This window comes from Staurois parvus, unplaced genomic scaffold (assembly GCF_062004578.1).
Source record: "Staurois parvus isolate SC_StPar_1 unplaced genomic scaffold, SC_StPar_1.0 ptg000071l, whole genome shotgun sequence".
Taxonomy (NCBI): Eukaryota; Metazoa; Chordata; class Amphibia; order Anura; family Ranidae; genus Staurois; species Staurois parvus.
In genome coordinates, this window is record NW_028317867.1 from 2,803,939 (window position 1) to 2,828,488 (window position 24,550).

At 39.4% G+C, this 24,550-nt stretch overlaps 1 protein-coding gene across 2 annotated transcripts in view; it reads left to right on the forward strand.

The window, feature by feature from the left end:
• Nucleotides 1-24,550, forward strand: part of KIT (KIT proto-oncogene, receptor tyrosine kinase) — a 77,238-nt gene that overhangs the window by 48,082 nt on the left and 4,606 nt on the right. For both annotated transcript variants that reach the window (XM_089669259.1, XM_089669260.1), the window contains exons 14-19: nt 3,796-3,946; nt 6,507-6,586; nt 11,333-11,454; nt 16,058-16,180; nt 18,319-18,430; nt 24,426-24,525. In XM_089669259.1, the coding sequence (XP_089525385.1) occupies nt 3,796-3,946; nt 6,507-6,586; nt 11,333-11,454; nt 16,058-16,180; nt 18,319-18,430; nt 24,426-24,525 (688 nt within the window). The remainder of the gene's footprint in view (nt 1-3,795; nt 3,947-6,506; nt 6,587-11,332; nt 11,455-16,057; nt 16,181-18,318; nt 18,431-24,425; nt 24,526-24,550) is intronic.

Below are 24,550 nucleotides of genomic sequence, written 5' to 3' on the forward strand. Positions count from 1 at the left end.
CCATGCAATGCAGCCAAGTAGATTTCTCTAGTTCAGCTAAATGGGAAAGATCACTCAATTCACCCATCCATGCTAAAAAGCGTGGTTGGAAGAATCTCTCTGCCTCCTATTGTATTCTGCAGCGTCAGAATACCTGGACAGTCAGTATCTGATTAGCTGTTCGGCTGAGAATTTTCCTCTTGGTTCCTTAGATTTTAAAATTGAAGTTTGTCTAGCCACATGGTGCTAACAGGGTCACCCACAACTCAAATTTCAGCTGATTTAGCAGAAATCAGCTGACATTAGAGCCCTGTATGACTTGCTTTAGGCCTACAATTATCTTATCCACCTTATGCCATACAGCATCCAATTAGCTTACTAAACTTCATCAGAAATCTCTGTTGTTGCTCCTGCCTCTACTATATAAGCCAGCCTGCATATTAGATATATTTTTTTTAATATTAAATAAAGATGGTTGTGTTATGTTTTTGGGACTAGTAAAAAGGATTAAACAAAGCTGTCACAGACCTACGCAAACATATAATACATTAGCCACCTGGATGCCTAAGGGGTTAATGATAATCACTTAATTGCAAGGATGGCTTAGGCCTTAATGTGTGACTAAGCCTGCATGGAGCCAGAAACAAGTAAAACGCTGTTATGTGGGCTTGTGTTGTTCAGTGTGGAGCATAATAAATGCATCACCATTCATATTCAGATGGAGACACAGAGCCTATTCAGTACAGTTATAGAAGTGATCATCTTTAATTGGCATCTTTTGCCGAGAAACATGCGGCAGGGCAGATAACAAGACATCTCCATCCTCCAGACTTTCTCCATTTTTTTTTCTTTATAGGGTTGATACAGTGTCAGTGTGGTGCTGCCAAGGAAATAGCATTGTTCTATGACTGAAGAGAGTTGTAATCCCAGCATTGTCTGCGCTCAGCTCTTTACCTGTCTTCTTTGTTTATTTGCTCTCCAGACAAGTGTCTCAGTCACATGCTATTTACCTAAGACATGTAGCTGATGCCAAAACTACTAGTTTAGGTGGGGGAAGGGACAGGACTTTATTTTGTAGTTGTTGACTGTTATTTTGAACAATTGAAAAATTATTTTACATTTTTTATTTTTGTTTTTTGTTTGGTTTGTAAGAGAATTTTTTGATGATCATATTTGCATTTTATGGACTAAACATAATTGTGATACTTTAATTCTATACAAATATGGAAGTTATTAATTTGTTATGTAATAAAGCCCACCTTACAGTCTAGCCAGATTTATTTTATTTATTTTGATTGGAGTGGAAAGGGTTAGACGTTCTGTAGGGTTTTATTGGTTGGTTTCCCCTCCATGTGTGACACCAGGCAACACATATAGGAAGCAGAAGTCACCAGGACAGGCGCCACAGACAGCAAACAAAACAAAAGGGATTGCTTTACTAAAAATAAATAGACTGTGCCACTTTGCAAGCGTAGTTTCATTCTACAAAGGCATTTGCTCCAGAGCTTAGTAAATGAGGGGAAGCTCTGCTGGCTTCCTACATCTAATCATGTGCAAGCAAAAATGCTTCTTTTTTTTTTTTCCCTTGATTATGATTGGTTATTCTTTGCAAACAAAGCTTTGACTCAGTGCACAGTCTGTTTGCCTTTAGTAAAAGGTTATAACTTTTCCCTTTTTTTATTCTTTTTTTTGTCTGTCTGTCCCCTTTGGAGAGAATTCCCATCATTCCTGTCAATTGACTCCTTAGAACATGAATAGGTAATCTCCCCAGTGTGAACCAAGGCTGCAATAAAATTTGGGAGGAGATCTTACCCTTCCCCACTTCCCCTTCCCCTTTTTATAACCACTTGATAACATGTACACAACTGTGGAAACTTGCACATGATCACATATTCTCACGCTATTTGTTTTTTGTTGCACATTCAGTAGTAGCTTGCAAATGAGAAAAATAATTCTATAACAATGTTCTGTCAACGTCTTTAACTGTATCACCACTTTTATAAGAAATGCGGCTTGAACATGGTCTCTTCTACTACACATGAGCTGCAGTGTCTAGAACACACTGTCATTTGCATTCTTTACGCATTAATCATGAGATTCCTCTGTAGTACCTATGGCATTTTGGTATAAATTGTTCTTCCCAAGAACCCTATGTATTGACCTTTCTGTGTCTTCTTTATCTTGGATTCTTCAGACTCGATATGTCTGAACCCAAACCACTTAACATCAATGACTTATATTGAAAGTCCTATGGCTGCTTCAGCTTGTAAACCATATAGAAATAGAACATATGTCAGGGAGCCACACAATGTATTCAAAAATAATAATATATTAAAATATTTTTTTCTACCTTGATTTTTCAGTCTTTGAATATCATTAAAATGTTTAATATCATTGCAGTTTTGGTAAGCCTTTACAGCCCATCTAAAATAGATATCTCTTAGTTGGCTGATTGTATTAATCTAAAATTCACTGAAATTGATTGAGTTGAATTGACTTGTTCATTAATTAAAATTGATTTTAAATTTGATTGTTGTGGATCACTCTTTGCTCGTTGCTGTTTATAACTTACTAAATAAGTCTTGTAAGGTTTGCAAAATGTACTAAGTAACAAGAGCGCAAAAGTAAAGGCAAAATAAAACTGGAGATAGAGGATGATTTAAGGCAGTAAGAATCCTTACTCAATACAATGTGTGAAGATTCCTTCAATTAGCCAATCATGTGAGAACCAAATTCAAAATAATTTTTTTTTTTCATCTGCACATAATTGGTTATTAAAGTGAACTATGCTACAAGTTATTGAGTTTCATCTCTTTTAGTATATGAGCCTGTATGTCTCTAGCAACCAATCATATATTAGCTTCCAGTTTGAAACTGTAGGCCCTGGTTCACACTGATGCGGTGCGGAATTTGCAGCGTTTTCAGTGCGAATTCTGCACTGTATCAGAATCGCACCCAGTTCATGCAAACCACTGCGGGTGTGTATGTTACGTCAACAACACCCCAAAAGCGGTCCGCAAACCATGGCGCGATGTGCAGAATCAGATCGCATAGGTGTGAATACCTATGTGATCCGATTCTAGTGAGGACTCAAAAAGGGGTCCTGCACATTTTTGGTGCAGGTGCAGTGCAAATAGAGCCATACAAAATGTATGGCTCCAAACGCACTGCACATAAATCGGTGCAGTTCCTTTGCAAATCACATGCCATATACCGCACCGCACATTTGTGAACCCAGGGCAGGGGTGGACTGACAACTCATGGGGCAGTAGTTTCCAAATGGTCTGTCTGCCCCTGACCCAGGGTAAAACCTTATTTTGAAAAACTGAGCTGGAATTTGACTGCTTCCATCAACCTTTCCTTCAAACTACTTTAATATATGAGGTGCTGTATGATGCAACATAACCAAGAAAGCACATCAAGCAAAGTTTTTTGTTTGGCTTATTACCCATCTTAAATCATTATAGAAGGCATGTTTATAATTTAAGCATGTGGAACTTACAATGTTAAAACTCTGAAATTCAGACATCTTGGTCTGCATAGTAAATAAGCTGAGCATTCAGCAGGAATATCAATTCGTCTTAGGCCTGTATTTTTATATGTAACATATACCACACGGATCTTGTGACCCTCTCATGTTTTATCTCCTGCCTGCTCATAGTTCTAGAGGGCAGTGAGTTAGAGCTGTGAAAATCCATTTGTCTTTCTGTTAACAGATTTGATATGGCGATGTTTGCAGTGTACTGAAGTGTCACACTGCTGTGTGCATCATTTATTCACATTCATAAAATATGTGTACCATTATTTATTCACTAGGGCCAACTCTTGTCATCACTGAATATTGCTGCTACGGGGACCTTCTAAATTACTTGAGAAGAAAGCGTGATTCCTTCATTTGCCCGAAATTTGAAGATCATTCTGAAACAGCACTGTATAAGAATCTTCTCAATTCACGGAACAATGTTTGGTGAGCAATAACATGCTTTGAAAGTTGAACTTCAGGCAAATGGCATATATGGGAGATTTCTTACCTGCCAAAGGATTTGTTTATCTGTTGATCTAGTTTAGAGATATAAACAGCTGTAGCAGAACATGAGACCTGGGCAGCACAGTGGCTAAATGGTTAGCACTTCCACCTGGCACTAGGGTCCTTGGTTTCAATCCCAACCATGGCACCACCTGACTGGGGTTTGAATGTTCTCCCTGTGCCTATGTGTTTTTTTTCCGGGTACTCTGGTTTCCTCCCATAATCCAAAGACATGCTGGTAGGTGAATTGGCTCCTGTCTAAATTAGCCCTAGTATGTGTATGAATGTAAGTTAAGTTAGGGACCTTAAACTGCACACCCCTTGAGGATTAGAGACTAATGTGAATGTACCATATATATGTAAAGCGCTGTGTAAATTGACGGTGCTATATAAGTACCTGTAATATATAAATACATTTTCCCTCAGATGCATTTAAGTAACACTTACAGGTCTTGTCCCTCCTTCAGCCTGTGCCTGAAGAATAAAGGGAGAGGCAGCAGACTGGTGAGTTCATTTCTCTATCACTCTGCTCTATCCTCATATCAACATGTTCCTTGTCAGATTATAAGCACGACAATACAACTGATGGGTTTCTTGTGCTACTTCCTCTTCCAGCCTGAACTCTACTGTACTAAAGACTACAATAGCCTGATGTTAGGTCAAATTCAAGTACCTTTAAAATGCATTTATTAAAGTATTAATGAATAAAAATATGCATTTACTTGTGTCTTTTATATCTGCCTGGAGTTCAGCCTTAATATTTTCAGCTAAAATCAAAGACCAACTCCAAACCAAAGTTCTTTTTCCCTTTTGAATAGAAAAGGTTTTATACCTTTCTGTGCTTGTCCCTTGAGGATTTTTCCTGTTACAAGCGCAGAAAGTAAGGAGGAATATCTGAGACACATATTATTATTATTATTATACAGGATTTATATAGTGCCAACAGTTTGCTCAGCGCTTTACAATATAACTGGAGACAATACAGCAACAATACAGTTCAATACTAGATGGATAGGAGGGCCCTGCTCCTTGGAGCTTACATATAGAAATAGAAACTGTATTTGTACATTGAGAACAAATAAGAACCAGTGTCAGGTTTTGTGTTGCTTTTGCTCTGTGGGATATATGTTCCGCTGTAACAATGGTCAGTGGAACAGGAAGTGAGGAGACATCTGTCAAATGAGGACACCTGCTCTGGTAAAACTGTCTATATCCTGAATAACATCTATGCGTGTTTGCGCAGACATGAAGACCCAATCATTTGAATGGAATGCTGTGCCTGCATTTCCCGCAGGAAAAAGTTCCTGCACCATTCTAAAAATGTAGGGAAAATTGCATGTTGCTTTTTGTACCATGCAATTTCATTCAACTGCACTGCATTTTTTGATGCGTGGAGGTGCTATGACTGCAGGTGGTTTCAGGTGCGGAAATCATTGCGATTCCAGCCCCTTAACTACCCGCATAGATGTGAACCAGACTTAAATGAGAATTTCTTCTTACTTTTTAGTTTTTTCTTTTGTTTTTACTTCCTGTTGAACTTTTGGTTCAGGAATGGAAGGAAAATTTCTCAAAGAGACACAAACAACAGTATAGAAACTGACAGGGTTTATAATAATTCTCTACTCTATCCAAATCATTTGACTATAAACGTGAAAATGTCTGCTAAGACAAGCTATGCACGAGGGAGTGTGGCTGCACACTATGGTAGCTATATCTATTCTTCCACATCCTAATGAGTGCTCGAACCATGGAGAAGCCATACACAATCACTTTTTCTGATATTACAATATATGGAAAAACTACTTTTTTCTTAAAGATGACAAACTATGAAGATCCATGTCTTTTTTGTAGTTATTCTGATTTCAGGAGTTTAATGTGGTCACAGCAAAGAAAGTTGGTTTAGAATATTGTACAGTCTTGCTCTTTGCACAGTATGCCATAATAGCTGCACTCGTACAGCCATGTCAACAGTCTGAAGAATAAAAGGAACGACTTGCCTTCTCTTTGACCTATGAAGGCTTCTGTAGTGGGTCAGGTTTCATGTCAACCACATTGGTGTAACATTTCTCCAGGGACTGATCTATTGTTCATCACTTGCTGTCTTCTTCTCCTGATACAATCTAATTGTTAAAACTTCTGCTCCTGCCATCTGCAGAGACTTTATAGGGCGGCAGTTCTGATGCTGCAACATTATATAAATACCATATGGTACATAAGAGTGTAGCGCAGGTGTGTTTGGTCATCACATATGAAAGAATAACCGCTTCCACTGACTCATTATTGATAGCAGTGCTGGTGGCGCGCTTAGCTTCGGCAATCAGTAATTAGACATTCATCCTGTGCTGCTGGAGCTGAAGAATATGGATGTAAGGCTTTTGTTATGCTTGTTCTTCTGCCAAATCAAACAGCACATATCCTTGTCATTGTTCTTAGAATATTCATTAGTGGAGTTGTAAACAAGGACAATGTTTTCAATCCAATTCTCCCTCTTGTTTTACAGTGATGGGATAAGTGAATACATGGACATGAAGCCAGGATTACCTTACATAGTGCCAACAAAAACCGACAAGCGGAAGTCAGGTGAGTCCTATTCCAGCTCTAATGGAATCTGTATGTATCAAAAACCTTAGAGCTAAGAATATGTGAGAATTATAGTTCATGAAAACACCCGATCAACTTTTATCTTCTTAATTATCTTAAAAGACTGATATCTGATTGTATTGATAAAAGAATGAGGTCTGGAATGTGCTGCTCTAAATGGACCATGTGATCTATAAAATGTCATGTTCAATAAAATCAGTGATTGGTCGTGGTGGAAATTCAAATTTCCACCAACAGTCACCATCCTCAAAAAGCATATAGAATTTTGAGACTATGTTTAGGAGTATAGTCAAATTATTTCATTTGGTCAACAACTCCGTTAACTTCCCTTGCTTAATTGATTTGTTTTTGAGCAAAGGAGCATTTAAAAATAAACAAATCTATTATTACATTTTCGTTTATCATTGCATAATGTAAATGCTGACAATCTTTATGCTTTGTCCATGCATTTTTTTATCCCCCTAAAGTGGAACTTTTGTTAGAAAATTGAGTCTTGCTAAAATACTTCTTGCTGGTCCCTTTTGCTGGTATAGTTATCTAAAACATTAAAAATAAGTGCTTATATGGTTTAAAATCCAGTAACACACTGTCTCACCCAGCCATGAGGCAAACCAGGCGTTTTTCTTGGGCGGCAATATTTAGGGGGGTGGCACTGCCCCCTGGAAGAAAGGACCTGGTGAGCAGCTGTGAACTGAACCATGCAGGGCCACCATCAGAGGGGTACCACTGGCAGTCCTGTAGGGGGCCCGGACAGCAGGAACGAGTGGTGGGGGAGGGCAGTTGCAGAACTATGCACTGTGTATCTCTCTCTCCAGCAGCTGAAAGACGGTATCTCCCCTCTCTCCCACCGGCTTTCTGCTGCTGGAGGGAGAGACAGACCTAGCTGGATGGAGGGGGTGCCCTGGTGTTCCTGAGTGGCCACTCACCACTGAGCTCCTTCCCCCTCCCGCACTCAGAGCTGGGACCAGGGGAAAGCCTGGAGCAGGGAGAGGAGAAGTGGCAGAAAGGAAAGAGCCAGGGGAAGATGCACTGTGTTGTGCTCTCTGGGCTCTCCCTCCTGTCAGAACAGCACTCGTCCATGCAGCACATGAGACAGGATCACGGAAAGATCGTATGGGACTGTACACACACACACACACTATGATTACCGCCCACTACCCACATTTCCTGCTGCCTGGAGATGAGCAGCCCTTGGAGGAGGTGAGGGGTGGTAATCATAGTGTGTGTGTGTGTGTGTACAGTCCCATATGATCTATCTCATCCTGTGCTGCATGGACAAGTGCTGTTATGACAGGAGGGAGAGCCCAGAGAACATAACACAGCACACCTCCTCCTGGCTCTTTCCTCTCTGCCACTTCTCCTCTCCCTTCTCCAGGCTTTCCCCTGGTCCCAGCTCTGAGTGCGGGCGGGGAAAGGAGCTCAGTGGCAAGTGGCCACTTTCCTCCTGGCTCTTTCCTCTCCACCTTTTCTAGGAAGTGTCATGGGGATTTGGGGGGGGTGGTATTTGCTAGACGGATGAATGTGGGGAAATATGTGCTAGTAGGAGGGCTTGGTGGATTTGAGCCAGGAGGGGGGATTAGGAGGAATGTTTGTGCTTGGAGGGCGGGTTGGAGGATGTGTGCTAAGGGGGGGAAATGCTGACAAACATTGATTGCCACTTTACAATTGAACAATATCCAATTCATAGATAATCATTGAACAATATACAGGTGAAACTCGAAAAATTAGAATATCGTGCAAAAAATCATTTATTTCAGTAATGCAACTTAAAAGGTGAAACTAATATATGAGATAGACTCATTACATGCAAAGCAAGATAGTTCAAGCTGTGATTTGTCATAATTGTGATGTTTATGGCTTACAGCTCATGAAAACCCCAAATCCACAATCTGAGAAAATTAGAATATTACATGCAATCAATAAAACAAGGGTTGTACATAGAACAATATCGGACCTCTGAAAAGTATAAGCATGCATATGTACTCAGTACTTGGTTTGGGCCCCTTTTGCAGCAATTACTGCCTCAATGCGGCATGGCATGGAAGATATCAGCCTGCGGCACTGCTGAGGTGTTATGGAAGACCAGGATGCTTCAATAGCAGCCTTCAGCTCTTCTGCATTGTTCGGTCTCATGTCTCTCATCTTTCTCTTGGCGATGCCCCATAGATTCTCTATGGGGTTCAGGTCAGGCAAGTTTGCTGGCCAATCAAGCACATTAATCCCATGGTCATTGAACCAGGTTTTGGTGCTTTTGGCAGTGTGGGCAGGTGCCAAGTCCTGCTGGAAAATGAAGGAAGCATGAAGTGCTCCAAAATCTCCTGGTAGACGGCTGCTTTGACCCTGGACTTATTGAAGCACAGTGGACCAACACCAGCAGATGACTTGGCTCCCCAAATCAACACAGACTGTGGAAACTTCACACTGAACTTCAAGCATCTTGCAGTGTGTGCCTCTCCATTCTTCCTCCATACTCTGGGTCCTTGGTTTCCAAATGAGATGCAAAAGTTGCTCTCATCAGAATAGAGGACTTTGGACCACTGAGCAACAGACCAGGTCTGTTTTTCTTTAGCCCAGGTAAGATGCTTCTGACATTGTTTGTTGTGCAGGAGTGGCTTGACAAGAGAAATACAACATTTGAAGCCCATGCCCAGGATCTGATTGTGTGTGGTGGCTCTTGATGCACTGACTCCAGCCTCAGTCCACTCCTTGTGAAAGTCCCCAACACTTTTGAATGGCCTTTTCCTGACAATCCTCTCCAGGCTGCGGTCATCCCTACTGCTTGTGCACCTTTTTCTTCCACACTTTTCCCTTCCACATAACTTTCTATTGATGTGCTTTGATACAGCACTTTGGGAACATCCAACTTCTTTTGCAATTACCTTTTGAGGCTCTCCCTCCTTATGGAGGGTGTCAGTTATGGTTTTCTGCACAACTGTCAGGTCAGCAGTCTTTCCCATGATTGTGATTCCTACTGAACCAGACTGAGAGACCATTTAAAAGCCTCAGAAACCCTTTGCAGGTGTTATGGCTTAATTAGCTGATTAGAGTGGGACACATATTGCACCTTTCACAATATTCTAATTTTCTGAGATTGTGGATTTGGGGTTTTCATGAGCTCTAAGCCATAATCCTCACAATTATACAAATCACGGCTTGAACTATCTTGCTTTGCATGTAATGAGTCTATCTCATATATTAGTTTCACCTTTTAAGTTGCATTACTGAAATAAATTAACTTTTGCACGATATTCTAATTTTTTGAGTTTCACCTGTGTGTGTGTGTGTATATATATATATATATATATATATAATATATATATATGATCATTGAAGGATATGTACTAGTGAGAGAGAGATAGCTAATTATATATATATATATATATATATATATATATATATATATACACACACACACACACAAAATCATTGAACTCTCTTGCTCTGTCTTATGGGGGGGGGGGGGGGGGGGCAGGGGCGCACGATCTTTCTGTTCCCTAGGGCAGCACAAAACCTAAATACACCACTAGTCTCAACCTGCTCTACATGCTCAGTTGCTCTCTTTTAGGCACTGTGCGCAAAATGTAGCAGTCGATCTGCCGAAAGCCTAAAGATTAATGCTGCTCAGGAGCTCTGGGCTTCAACAAAATGGCAGCCTCCAGCAAGAAGAAACAGGAACAATGCTGGAGGAAATTTACAAATTTTATTTTTTACACACTAATGTTGATAGCATAATAATTAATGTGTTATGTATGTTTCCTGCTAAATAACATTATTTTTTATTAAGCTGTTATGGGTAAAGCTCCACTTTAAGTGTGATGGCTTTTCATTAATGATTGCAAACAATTTTCCTCTTATAGATTTGAATTGGATATCAGTCCCTGTCTCTGAAGAGATTACAGTCCCATCATTGTAGGAACAATCTAGTGTGAATTCAAAGCAGATGTAGACTCTAAGGCTGGAAATAAATGGATAAAAAAATGGCCAGTTCAGCAAGAACTTTTGACCTGTTCCCTCTCAAGTGAAGTCGATCTAATGTTCGGCTTCTCTCAAACGGGAGTGTTGGAAAATTTTCACTCAGTCAGGTTATGCAACCAATTGGCTGCAGCTCTGATTAGTGTATTCTGACAGCGGAGGAGTCCCCTTGTGTGGATGGTGTGTAGGTACAAGGACCTTCTTGACAGGTCATTAGCAATTATTTTAGTGAAAGCTGCAAATGTAAAAATATTAACAATACTTTTGTAAATACATCTATTAAGTTTACATATAAAGTACTTTAAGTATGCTTATGGAACGCTGGAGGAAACAGAATCTCTCAGTCCCTTGCAAATATGGGAAGAAAATATTAACTCCATGCAGATAGTGTCCATGGGGAGAATAACCAAGGGCCCAAAATGGCAAGCTGAATGTGCTAACCTCTTTGTTATTTGGCTAACCATATAAATGTTTGTTTCCATTTAAATAAGCTTTGGCTGGCATTTACACATAACGTTGTTTGAAAGCAACACAATTTATACCAACATGGAGGCTAAAATAATTACATTTATGAGTAATGTTGTATTCATACTGAACATTTTTTGGTTTACATTTCACATAGTTTCACAGTAGACATCTCAGTAGCAAAGTCCTTGTTTGCTTGTATGGACAGATTAAGTGATGATTGCTTAGATCAGAGTCGTGTTTGTTTGAAATTTTTGTATAACTGTTTTTATGGTTTATCTTGAACAGGATCCTATGTTGATCAAGACATCGCAATGCCTGAAGAGGATGATTTAGCTCTAGATACAGATGATCTGATTAGCTTTTCATATCAAGTTGCACAGGGCATGAACTTCCTGGCGTCTAAAAATGTGAGTTAATACACTGAGACAATGCCCACATTTTGTACTTGTCGACGGGATATCATTACCATAATACTCAGACCAGGAAACCTTCTTTAATAACATGTAAATGTCCTCATACATGACCATTTAAGAACAGTCATTCCCTTCTGGAGAAACTACTACTGGAAATCTCTCAAAATTATCTATTAAAAATCATTCTGTGAACTACATGTTTCACTTAACAGAAAGAAAGTAGTTTATGTAGTTGCTTTGCTCCATAATCTGTCCTATGCAAATTGTCACACTTCGAAATGAGTTATATACACTTTTTGTGGGGTTATCAGCTGCTGTTGGAGCAATTTTACTGGTAGAAATCTGGACCCTGCCTTTCAAGCCCTGGTTGTAATGTTGATCCTTTGGCTTCACTACTTTCTGTTTAAAGACCAGCAACTTGTCTATGACTTCACTTAACCTCCTTAGCGGTATTCCCGAGTGTAGCTCGGGGTAACATTTCAGTACCAAAAGCGGTAACCCCGAGCTACACTCGGGAATACCATGCGGCACTGCTCCGGCATGTGTTCTTCACTTACCTTACCCTGCGCTCCCACGATGTGTCCCCTGCAGCGTCCCCGGCCATCTCCTCCGGCCGATGCCGGCATCCGGCTTCTGTGTCCTGTCCCTGTGACGTCGGGACGTACGGGCGCCGCCGCCGCCGGCGGCGGGAAATTTAAAAATTTTAAAAAATGTCTTTTTTTTTTTTTTCATTTTACACAGTAAAACATTGCTGTTTCAACCTATTTCACATACATATTGTCCCTAGTGCTTTGTCCTGCTCCCTGCCTGCATTTTGTCTGTTCTTTCTGCCTGGAAACTGAGGAATGTCCATGGCGTCCAAAAAGTGTCCCTTTAGGTCAAAAGCGGTTTAGATCAGCTAGAGAACAGCGATAGTAAATCAGAACCACTTACAGAATTGAGTGATAATGATTCGTGGGGGAAATTCGTCATCAGAAACTGAAAACGATTTTGCGACTGAGCTCAGCAATGTGCGAACTTGGCGCTCTATTTCACATTTCAGTGTTTTTGGTTTGATTATATTATTGAATTAAATTTTTTATTATTTTTATATTATTTTTATGATTATTTATTAAATTATAATTTATGATTTTGTGTTTCAAGTTTTATCATACCCGGGATGTTTACTAGACTCTTGTTCGGACAGATTTCAGTGAGTTTTTCCTAAAAATTACAGCCTACAATAAAAAAAATACATATTTCCATGCAAAAAAATGGTACCGCTTTCAGCACCAAAAATCTGAAATAATCATACCGCCAGGGAGGTTAATGTATGTTGGCCCCAGATAAGGGACCATAAAGTATTACAACAGATGATCAGTATGAAAGCCAGGCAACCACTCCACCCCCCTCTGCCTCTCCCTCCACTGGCTCCCGATTGCCCAACGCATCAAATTTAAACTTCTAACCCTGACCTACAAAGCCGTTCACAACACTGCCCCTGACTACCTCACCAACCTGATCCCCAAGTACCGCCCTACCCGTACCCTTCGGTCCTCACAGGACCTCCTTCTATTCTGCTCCCTGGTCTCCTCCTCCCATGCACGACTGCAAGACTTCTCCAGGTCCTCCCCCATCCTCTGGAACTCACTGCCCCAATCCATCAGACTGTCGCCTTCCCTCCTCACATTCAGGCGCTCCCTCAAAACCCATCTCTTCAGGGAAGCTTACCCCACCCTCACCTAAAGGCCATTCTCTCTCATTCCTCCCACCACTTCATTCCCCTCAGCCACTTCCTACTGTACCACTACCCCCTCCCTCCTAGATTGTAAGCTCGAAAGAGTAGCGCCCTCTTACCCCTCGTACGTTGTTTGTTATTGTTGTACTGTGCCATGTATTGTCCCCCCTATATTGTACAGCGCTGAGCAAACCCTTTGGCGCTATATAAACTCGATGTAATAATAATAATAACTAGGTCAGGAATTGCTGCCTTCATATTTCAGGGCATGTCTTCTCTTAATATGTATATTTATATAAGCATAGATTTGATCCAAATATCACACCAGATGTACAGACCTGTTTATTAAATATTTGCTGTGGGAATATCTGAACATGATCACAGCTGTCACAAATCATCCTCGTTATTTTTATAATATGTGTATTTCCTATGAACACCAGCTTCCGTCCAGAGACCATAAAGCAGTATTTTACTGAAAAAGGTAAATCAGGAAAATATAACACTAAGTCAGCTAGATGGAGCTGACAGTTCTAGAAAATAGACATACTAGAAAAATTACAGGAACTATTCATGACAACTGACCCCGAAATAGACCCTTATAAGTGTCTTAGTCCTAGCATTCTTACATAAAATTTTGCGTGGTTTGAAATAGTTGTCTGTGAATTAAACGGATTTGCCACCAATACCCAGCATTTTCAGCTGAATTGAGATGACCGTGAATATATAACATATTAAACATTTTCGTATGCCTAGAGTTTAGCTTTTTTAATGTTGTATGGGAAAATATGGTTCATAAAGATGTTATAGATTAGATCTCTTGACAAGGAGATGTTACTTGGCCAATGTTATGTATTGGCTCATTCAGTTTTCTTTCTTGCCCTCTCTCTGTACATAAAGGAAGCAATGCACCCATCACACAGTGCATTTTCCAGCCAGCTGGAAAATATCAGTTTGTGATACTGAGCACTTCCATTGGTTAAAAATTCTTATTTTAGTCTTTTGAGGAGTATTTTTTTTTTTTTTGGTTGCTTCATTAGAACCACCTACAGTGCCTTGAAAAAGTATTCATACCCTTTGAAATTTTCCACATTTTGTCATGTTACAACCAAAAACGTAAATGTATTTTATTTGGATTTTATGTGATAGACCAACACAAAGTGGCACATAATTGTGAAGTGGAAGGAAAATGATAAATGGTTTTCAAAATGTTTTACAAATAAATATCTGAAAAGAGTGGCGTTCATTTGTATTCAGCCCCCCTAAGTCAATACATTGTAGAACCACCTTTCGCTGCAAATACAGCTGCAAGTCTTTTTGGGTATGTTTCTACCAGCTTTGCACATCTAGAGAGTGACATTTTTGCCCATTCTTCTTTGCAAAATAGCTCAAGCTCTATCAGATTGGATGGAGAGCATCTGTGAACAGCAATTTTCAAGTCTTGCTACAGATTCTCAATTGGATTTAGGTCTGGACTTGACTAGGCCGTTCTAACACATGAATATGATCTTAACTATTCCATTGTAGCTCTGGTTGTATGTTTAGGGTCATTGTCCTGCTGGAAGGTGAACCTCCACCCCAGTCTCAAGTCTTTTGCAGACTAACAGGTTTTCTTCTAAGATTGCCCTGTATTTGGCTCCATCCATCTTCCCATCAACTCTGACCAGCTTCCTTGTCCTTGCTGAAGAAAAGCATCCCACAACATGATGCTGCCACCACCATGTTTCACAGTGGGGATGGTGTGTTCAAGGTGATGTGTAGTGTTAGTTTTCCGCCGCACATAGCATTTGCTTTTAGGTCAGAAAGTTCAATTTTGGTCTTATTTGACCAAAGCACCTTCTTCCACATATTTGCCGTGTCCCCCACATGCACAAACACAAACTGCAAACGGGACTTCTTATGGCTTTATTTCAACAATGACTTTCTTCTTGCCACTCTTCCATAAAGGCCAGATTTCTGGAGTGCACGACTAATAGTTGTCCTGTGGACAGATTCTCCCACCTGAGCTGTGGATCTCTGCAGGTCCTCCGGAGTTACCATGGGCCTCTTGGCTGCTTCTCTGATTAATGCTCTCCTTGCCTGGCCTGTTAATTTAGGTGGACAGCCATGTCTTGGTAGGTTTGCAGTTGTGCTATACTCTTTCCATTTTCAGATGATGGATTGAACAATGCTCCGTGAGATGTTCAAAGCTTGGGATATTTTTTATAACCTAACCCTGATTTAAACTTATCCACAACTTTATCCCTGACCTGTCTGGTGTGTTCCTTGGCCTTCATGATGCTGTTTGTTCACTAATGTTCTCTAGCAAACCTCTGAGGGCTTCACAGAACAGCTGTATTTATACTGAGATTAAATTACACACAGGTGGACTCTATTTACTAATTAGGTGACTTCTGAAGGCAACTGGTTCCACTAGAATTTAGTTAGGGGTATCAGAGTAAAGGGGGCTGAATACAAATGCACACCACACTTTTAAGATATTTTTTTGTAAAAAAATTTTGAAAACCATTTATCATTTTCCTTCCACTTCACAATTATGTGCCACTTTGTGTTGGTCTACCACATAAAATCCTAATAAAATACATTTACGTTTTTGGTTGTAACATGACAAAATGTGGAAAATTTGAAGGGGTATGAAGACTTTTTTAAGGCACTGTAGGATGTCAATTCAGTAAAGAATCATTTTATACTGATCTGCTTTCAAGTCAGATTCCCAGCTAAGCTCAGATAAAATTTAGCTTTTATAATTGCCCTGAACCTGACTGGATATTTGTAAAGAATTCAGTACCTTTAGTAAATCACTCACCTCTTCTAAAGTCTGTTTTTCTTCTATAAAGTAGGTATTTCCTAGTGGGTGTTCTGAAACTTTTTTTCTTTTCACAGTGCATTCACCGAGATCTTGCAGCAAGAAATATTCTCCTCACTCATGGTCGAATAACGAAAATCTGTGACTTCGGCCTAGCCCGAGACATCAAGAATGACTCAAATTATGTGGTTAAAGGAAATGTAAGTAAAAGCAGGTGTAATTCAGTTAGCATCACTCAACGTTCTCAAATTGACTTAGAAAACACAGAGAAGATAGCAAATCACATCAGGGCACTCTCTCGCTTGTAGACTGCTTAATGATTTGGCGATATAATTTAGCATTTCATGTAAAAATGACACTTTAGTAGACCTGTGAGACACATTTTTGATGTTCATAATGGAAGGATTGTACATAATGTACTTTTCAGTGAAAAATATAAAATCTATTGATCGCCTTAAACTGATTTATATTTGACAGAAAGGGTAGTTCATCTGCTAAGAACAATCACAATATAGGTGAGCATATATTTTTTACAAAATGTTGTTTCCTTTGATATCCCTCACTGATAAAAGAAAACCTTAATATTCAGTAGCAGATATGCAATGGAAGCAAGTTTTATGCCGCCTTGATCCTTTAATTGTTTTAAAAAGCTTTGCATCAATACCCTTTACCGTGTAAAATGAGCACAGCTGTGATTAGAAATCACAGTTACTGTTGAGCCCCATTCACACAGCTCCCTAATTTAAGCCAATACTAGAATCAGTAGTTTCAGATAACATCTTTAATTTGATTTGTCATTGGTGTACCCCAGGTGTCATAGGGTACTTTGCCTGTTAATGTAAATTTAAAATGTCAGAAGTAGAGAGAAGTAAGAAGTAGAGATCTAAGTCTTTTAGTTATTTCAAACATAAGAGATTGTAATCAGAACTGTATAACACAATAAAGGCTAAAAAGCAATGCATAGTAGATCCATTTTAGGAGTGGTTGATAGGCAGCTGGGTGATGATATGTCGCCTCCTCATTGCCTGTTTTAACCCTAAGCAAGCCAATTGACCGTGTTGTATGCAGACGCAGTTTAGTTGCGGCCCCCTATTAACTTAATTAATGGGTCAGCGGTAGTACTGCCTGGTGGTATTGCCTGCCAAATGCAACAAGAGGTTTCATTTTTGGTGAAGACATGATGCAAAGCATCATGGCTTTTGGGCTTTTGACTTTTATTGGATGTTCTCACGTACAAAATTAACTGTATTTCTATATTACTAAACTTCCATGCTAAATGTCATGATATTAACTATATTGTGTAACAATCTTGGAGGTTCTGTAGGTGGATTTTGTAGGAAGAGGTTCCTTAAAGTGGAATTTCACCCCTCCCTTCCTCCGCTTACACCTTTAGACACAATTTTTTTTTGGGGGGGGGGGGGGGGGAGTGGGTATCTAGTTTTGACAAGTAACCGCTTCCACTTTGACTCACGCCCCTCTTTTTCCCCCTCAGCTTTCTGGGACACGTCATAAGTCCCAGAAAGCTTCGGGACCATTCACAAAATGAAGCGCAGCTCGCGGAGTACGAAGCTGGCTGTGAAGCCACTAGGACTCACAACCAACTTTGCGTAGTAAAGGGACCCAAAAAACCGTCTCGGGTGAGAACAGTGCTGCTAAGTGTCCTTATATTAAAAGTCAGCAGCTACAGTATTTGTAGCTGCTGAGTTTTAATTTTTTTGGGGGTACTGAAGACCCTTTTTTAACTGCTAAAAAGGAAACTTTATAGTATGGAACGTGGGAAAGTGGGATAGTAGTTCAATTCTGTTTGAACTTTTCTTTCTCCAGAACAAGCCTATTTACAAAAAGCAGAACAATTCCTCTGTTTTATCTCCTGAAATAGATTGAGTTAAGATGCAAAACACAATACAGGCAGAGACCATATAAAAATGTCATTAAACGCTGTCTGTGTTAAGCAGAGATGTAGCAGATGAAACCAAATTGTAATGGTGAGAGAAATGTTTATTTATGTTTGAAAAACAAAGTGGTTTGATCTGACTTGTAATATCAGCAAATATTGAAGTAAATTGCTCAGAGTATCTGAAGTACAATCTGTTACAACAGACATTTCAGAATCTGAAATTGTAACTTTATAACGTGATCTGTATAAGGAGAGCAACCATTGTGGCTTGGCCTCCCCTTTATCTGGGTTAGTATAACTGTGGTATAAGAGGTTTTCTAGGTCAGAAAATATTTACCTAGCTACCTTTAAAGCAACATTCCGTTTTGTAGTTTATCTCAGTATGAAGACATTATCATCGTCACCACTGATTAACTAGAACTCTCAATACCATTTTCCTAGGCTCGCCTCCCAGTCAAGTGGATGGCTCCTGAAAGCATATTTCATTGTGTATATACTTTTGAAAGTGACGTCTGGTCCTATGGAATACTTCTTTGGGAGATCTTTTCTTTAGGTAGGTTCCTAATATTTTATTTTCAGTAGCAACAATCAGAGGTAAACTAATATATTACTGTTATTATATGTGCTATATATTAAATCCAGGGAAAAGAGGTGACTACAGCAAAATTGATTTTACATTTTAGGTAGATGAATGCAAGGCAAATTACAAAATTGCTTGTTAAAGCATTCAGGCATCCCGGTGTTAGGATCTGTTTTCCTGAGATCTTAGATACACCCACATGCCATGACCATTACTAGAGGTCTCACTCTTGTTGAATCTTTCATTTGATTATATTGTGGAAAATAAACAGAAGTGAAATTCCACCTTTTTACAGCAGGAGGAGGAATCCATAATAATTTGGGTAGAACCTCTAAAAGGTAAATTGTATCATGTGGTTGGATTTCTCAGCCAGTGGGTTTTTAAACGGACTAAAATCCATCCATAGATAATTTTTTTTTTTTTTTTAACAATTTCCAAAATGTTTCAAGTGTATATTAAAAATGGGAAAATAAGCAAATGTTTTTACTTGGGCCTTTGAGCAAAAATCATATCAGTTTACACAGGTTGATCATTACAGCTGAACTTCAAACAGACAACTAAATATGCAGTTGAAATGGGAGCAGTATAAATGCCAAAAAATTTATCCTTCTGGCTGTTCAGATTTTTACTCAGCTCTGCTACACAGCACATCCAGTTGCTGATCTGTCTTTTTTATACTGCAGTTACAAAGGTTAGCTAGGTCACATCTCTGCCTCCAGGCTGTGATTGGCCAGTGAGGGAGCAACAGCAGACTGATGAGCTCATCCTTTGCTGCTGCTCTTTCTGTGTTCATGGTCACTGTCAGCACATATGATTGGCTTTAATGTTGCCCCTCCCCTCCCAATCAGAGTTCTACTATACTGGGGCTTTAATAAGCTAATGCAGATACATATATTAGTTGCATTGGAAAATTAATGTATTATATGTAATACATAACTGCGTTCGTTTATCTGCCTGAAGTATACACATACAGTATGTGTATATATGTGTGTATATATGTGTGTGTATATATATATATATATATATACACACACTATATTGCCAAAAGTATTGAAACATCCCTCCAGGTGTTCCAAACACCTCCATGGCCACGGGTGTATAAAATCAAGCACCTAGGCATGCAGACTGCTTCTACAAACATTTGTGAAAGAATGGGTCACTCTCAGGAGCTCCGTGAATTCAAGCGTGGTACCGTGATAGGTTGCCACCTATGCAATAAGTCCATCTGTGAAATTTCCTTGCTACTAAATATTCCCCAGGCAACTGTTAGTGGTATTATAACAAAGTGGAAGCAACTGGGAACAACAGCAACTCAGCCTACCACGTAAAACGACAGATCAGGGTCAGAGAATGCTGAAGTGCACAGTTCGCAGAAGTCGCCAACTATCTGCAGAGTCAATAGCTAAAGACCTCCAAACTTCGCGTGGCCTTCAGAGTACCGTAGTACAACAACAGTGTGTAGAGAGCTTCATGGAATGGGTTGCCATGGCCAAGCAGCTGCATCAAAGCCTTACATCACAAAGTGCAATGCAAAGCGTCGGATGCAGTGGTGTAAAGCATGCCGCCACTGGACTCTAGAGCAGTGGAGACGTGTTCTCTGGAGTGATGAATCATGCTTCTCTGTCTGGCAATCCAATGGACGTGTCTGGGTTTGACAGTTGCCAGGAGAATAGTACTTGCCTGGCTGCATTGTGCCAAGTGTAAAGTCTGGTAGAGGGGGATTATGGTGTGGGGTTGTTTTTCAGGGGTTGGAGTTGGTCCTTTAGTTCCAGTGAAGGGAACTCTTGAGGTGTCAGCAAACCAAGACATTTTGGACAATTTCATGCTCCCAACTTTGTGGGAACAGTTTGGGGATGGCCCCTTTCTGTTCCAACATGACTGTCCACCAGTGCACAAAGCAAGGCCCATAAAGACATGACTGAGTGTGTTTGGGGTGGAGGAACTTGAGTGGCCAGCACAGAGTCCTGACCTCAACCCCAAAGAACACCTTTGGGATGAATTAGAGCGGAGAGTGCGAGCCAGGCATTCTCATCCAACATCAGTGACTGACCTCACAAATGGGCTTCTGATAGAATGGTCAAACCTTCCCATAGACACACTCCTAAATCTTGTGGACAGCCTTCCCAGAAGAGTTGAAGCTGTTATAGCTGCAAAGGGCGGGCCAACTCAATATTGAACCCTGCGGACTAAGACTGGGATGCCATTAAAGTTCATGTGCATGTAAAGGCAGGCATCCCAATACTATTGGCAATATAGTGTGTGTGTACATGTGTGTGTGTGTGTATGTGTATATGTATGTATGTATATATATATATATATATATATATATATATATATATATATAATTTTTTATTTTGTTTTCCTCCTTAAAGGTAAACTTCAAGCAAATAAACAGTGATGGAGTTTATGTGTTAATTACATATATATAATACTGGTTATACTTTATACATGAAAAATAATCTTTGCAGGTCCGAAACTGGATACAAGTGAACAACCTTAAGTAAATTTACAAGGTGTTGCAGATTGGGACTTTTTTGTCTGATTATATATTTTAGATTGAGTGTATTCATATATCTGCCTTGCACCGTTTGGACTGTATATTTTATTGTGTGCTGTCCCAATATACAGATACACCTATTTTTATAAATAGGGATTTTTTTTTTTACTTTCTTTAATTTACCATAATGTATTACCATACATTCTATGGTAATATAAATGTTTTGCTTCAGATATTTAATTTTCATTTTATTAGCTTTCTTATTCACTTAATTCAAAATGCTTAAGTAAGATATATATATATATTGGATTTAAAATGTCTACACACCCCTGTTAAAGTGTCCGGTTTCTGTGATGTAGAAAAATGAGACAAAAGTAAATAATTTCAGAACTTTTTCCACCTTTTATTGTAACTTATAAACTGTACAACTCAGTTGAACAACAAACTGAAATCTTTTAGGTGGAGGGAAGTAAAAATAAAAAACTAAAATAATATGGTTGCATAAGTGTGCACACCCTTAAACTAATACTGTGTTGAAGCACCTTTTGATTTGATTCCAGCACTCATTATTTTTGGGTATGAGTCTATCAGTATGGCACATCTTGACTTGACAATATTTGCCCACTCTTCCTTGCAAAAACACTTGAAATCTGTCAGATTGCGAAGGCATCTCCTGTGCACAGCCCTCTTCAGATCACCCCACAGATGTTTGATCAGATACAGGTCTGGGCTCTGTCTGGGCCATTCCAAAACTTTAATCTTCTTGTGGTGAAGCCATTCCTTTGTTGATCTGGATGTGTGCTTTGGGTCCTTGTCATTCTGCAAGATGAAGTTCCACTTCATGTTCAGCAGAAGCCTGAAGGTTTTGTGCCAATATTGACTGGTATTTGGAACTGTTCATAATTCCCTCTACCTTGACTTAAGGCCCCATTTCCAGCTGAAGAAAAACAGCCCAAAGCATGATGCTACCACCACCATGAATCACTGTAGGTATGGTGTTCTTTTGGTGATGTGCAGTGTTGTTTTTGCGCCAAACATATCTTTTGGAATTATGGACAAAAAGTTCAACCTTGGTTTCATCAGACCAGAACACATGCTTTTGGGAGACTAAAGATGTATTTATGCAAAATTTACCCAGGCTTGGATGTTTTTCTTCGTAAGAAAAGGCTTCTGTCTTGCCTCTCTAACCCAAAGCTCAGACATGTGAAGAATACGGGAGATTGTTGTCACATGTACCACACAGCCAGCACTTGCCAGATATTCCTGCAGCTCCTTTAACCAATTCATTACCGTGCAATTTTACACCTTCCTGCCCAGGCCATTTTTCAGGTTTCAGCGCTCTCACACTTTGAATGACAATTGCACAGTCATACAACATTGTACCCAAACTAAAATTTTATCATTTTCTTCACACATCTAGAGCTTTCTTTTGGTGGTATTTAATCACCGCTGGGGTTTTTATTTTTTGCTAAATTAACAAAAAAGACCTAAAAATTTTGAAAAAAAAACACATTTTTCTTTGTTTCTGTTATAAAAGTTTGCAAAAAAATAATTGTTCTTCATAAATTTAGGCCGAGATGTCTTCTGCTACATGTCTTTGGTGAAAATAACCCAAATTAGGATGTATTTTTTAGTTTGTAGGAAGGTTATAGAGTTCACAAACTATGGTAAAGATCTGAATATTGATCAATCCTGAAGTACTGACAGCCAATCTAATATCTTGAGGTCCAAGAATGTCAGAATAGTACAGATATCCCCCAAATGACCACTTTTTGCAAAGTAGACAGTCTGACGTACTACATAAGAGACATGGCGAGTTTTTTGAAGTTGTATTTTTTTTGTCATAATTTTTCGGAAAATGAAAAAATAAAAAAAAATATTTTCACTTTTTTTTTTTTTACATACTGTCACCAGTGCAGTGCAGCGTCATCATATAACTGGCATGGCGGTGATCAGGGACACTGACCGGTGACAGTGTGAAAAAAAATATATATATATATATTTTTTTTTTACATTTCTTATAAAATTTTTCTATTTTTTTAAGATTTTTTTTTCATATTTCACTATGTCCAAAGTAGTACAATGTTACCATAGTAACATTGTAATACTTTGGGGAAGTGATCAGTATTTTTTTTTTTTTTACACAATTTGCTTATAGCAAAGAATTACTTTGCTATAAGCAAGCATTTACCTGAATAACATCGATTCATTCAGGCTTTTTTTTTTTTGTGCTTAGCTGTGATTTGGCCACAGCTAATCACATGACATGTGCATGTGATTAACTGTGACCATTCACAGCTAGGCACTAGTATACAATGGATGGCATGAATGAAGCCATCCAGTGTATACAACTGTCATGTGACCTGCTGTGATTGGTCACAGCAGGTCACATGGTACCGGCAACGGGGCCGATACTCGGATCTGTCATCGGCCGTGTCCGAGGTACACGGCCGGTGACAGATCGCACCGCTGCGCGGCTCTGCAAGCGCGCGATCTGCGCATGTGCGGGAGCACGCCATATGGCGGCCTCCCGGAGAGGTAATGCATTTTTGCGGACGCCATTTGGCCATAGGCCAGGCGTCAAATGGTTAATATTGCTATAGGCCTGTTGGCAGCCTCCCAGACTAGTTTTCTTCTCGTCTATTCTTCAATTTTGGAGGGACGTCCAGTTCTTGGTAATGTCACTGTTGTGCCATATTTTCTCCACTTGATGATGACTGTCTTCACTGTGTTCCATGGTATAGCTAATGCCTTGGAAATTCTTTTGTACCCTTTTCCTGACTGATACCTTTTAACAATGAGATCCCTCTGATGCTTTGGAAGCTCTCTGCGGACCATGGCTTTTACTGTAGGATGCGTCCAAGAAAATGTCAGGAAAGACTTACTAGAACAGCTGAACTTTATTTAGGGTTAATCAGAGGTACATTAAATGATGGCAGGTGTGTACTGACTCCTATTTAACATCATTTTGAATATGATTGTTTCTGAACACAGCTACATCCCCAGTTATAAGAGGGTGTGCACACTTATGCAACCACATTATTTTAGTTTTTATGTTTACTCCCCCCCCCCAAAAAAAAATACAAGATTTCAGTTTGCTTTTTAATTGGGTTGTACGGTTTATTGGTCACTTTGAAGGTGGAAAAAGTCTGAAATTATTTACCTTTGTCTAATTTTTTTACATCACAGAAACCTGACATTTTAACAGGGGTGTGTAGACTTTTTACATCCAGAGTTTGTGTGTGTGTGTATGTATGTATATGTGTGTGTGTGTATGTATGTGTGTGTGTATGTATATATATATATATATATATATATGTAATTTTTTTTTTTTCGTAAATTAATGAGGTTTCCAAAGCTAATGCTCTGTTTGAAAAGTGTTCTGTTTATATATTTCCTGTCCAGATAGGTGAATGTTTTTTTTCACTCTGTTCTGCCTTTGTAACATTTCACTGTTTGATTAATGTACAGGAAGCAGCCCTTACCCTCACATGCCAGTGGACTCCAAGTTCTACAAAATGATAAAGGATGGTTACCGCATGTTAAGCCCAGAGTGTGCACCAGCTGAGCTGTAAGTAACCACAGAAAACATTTTA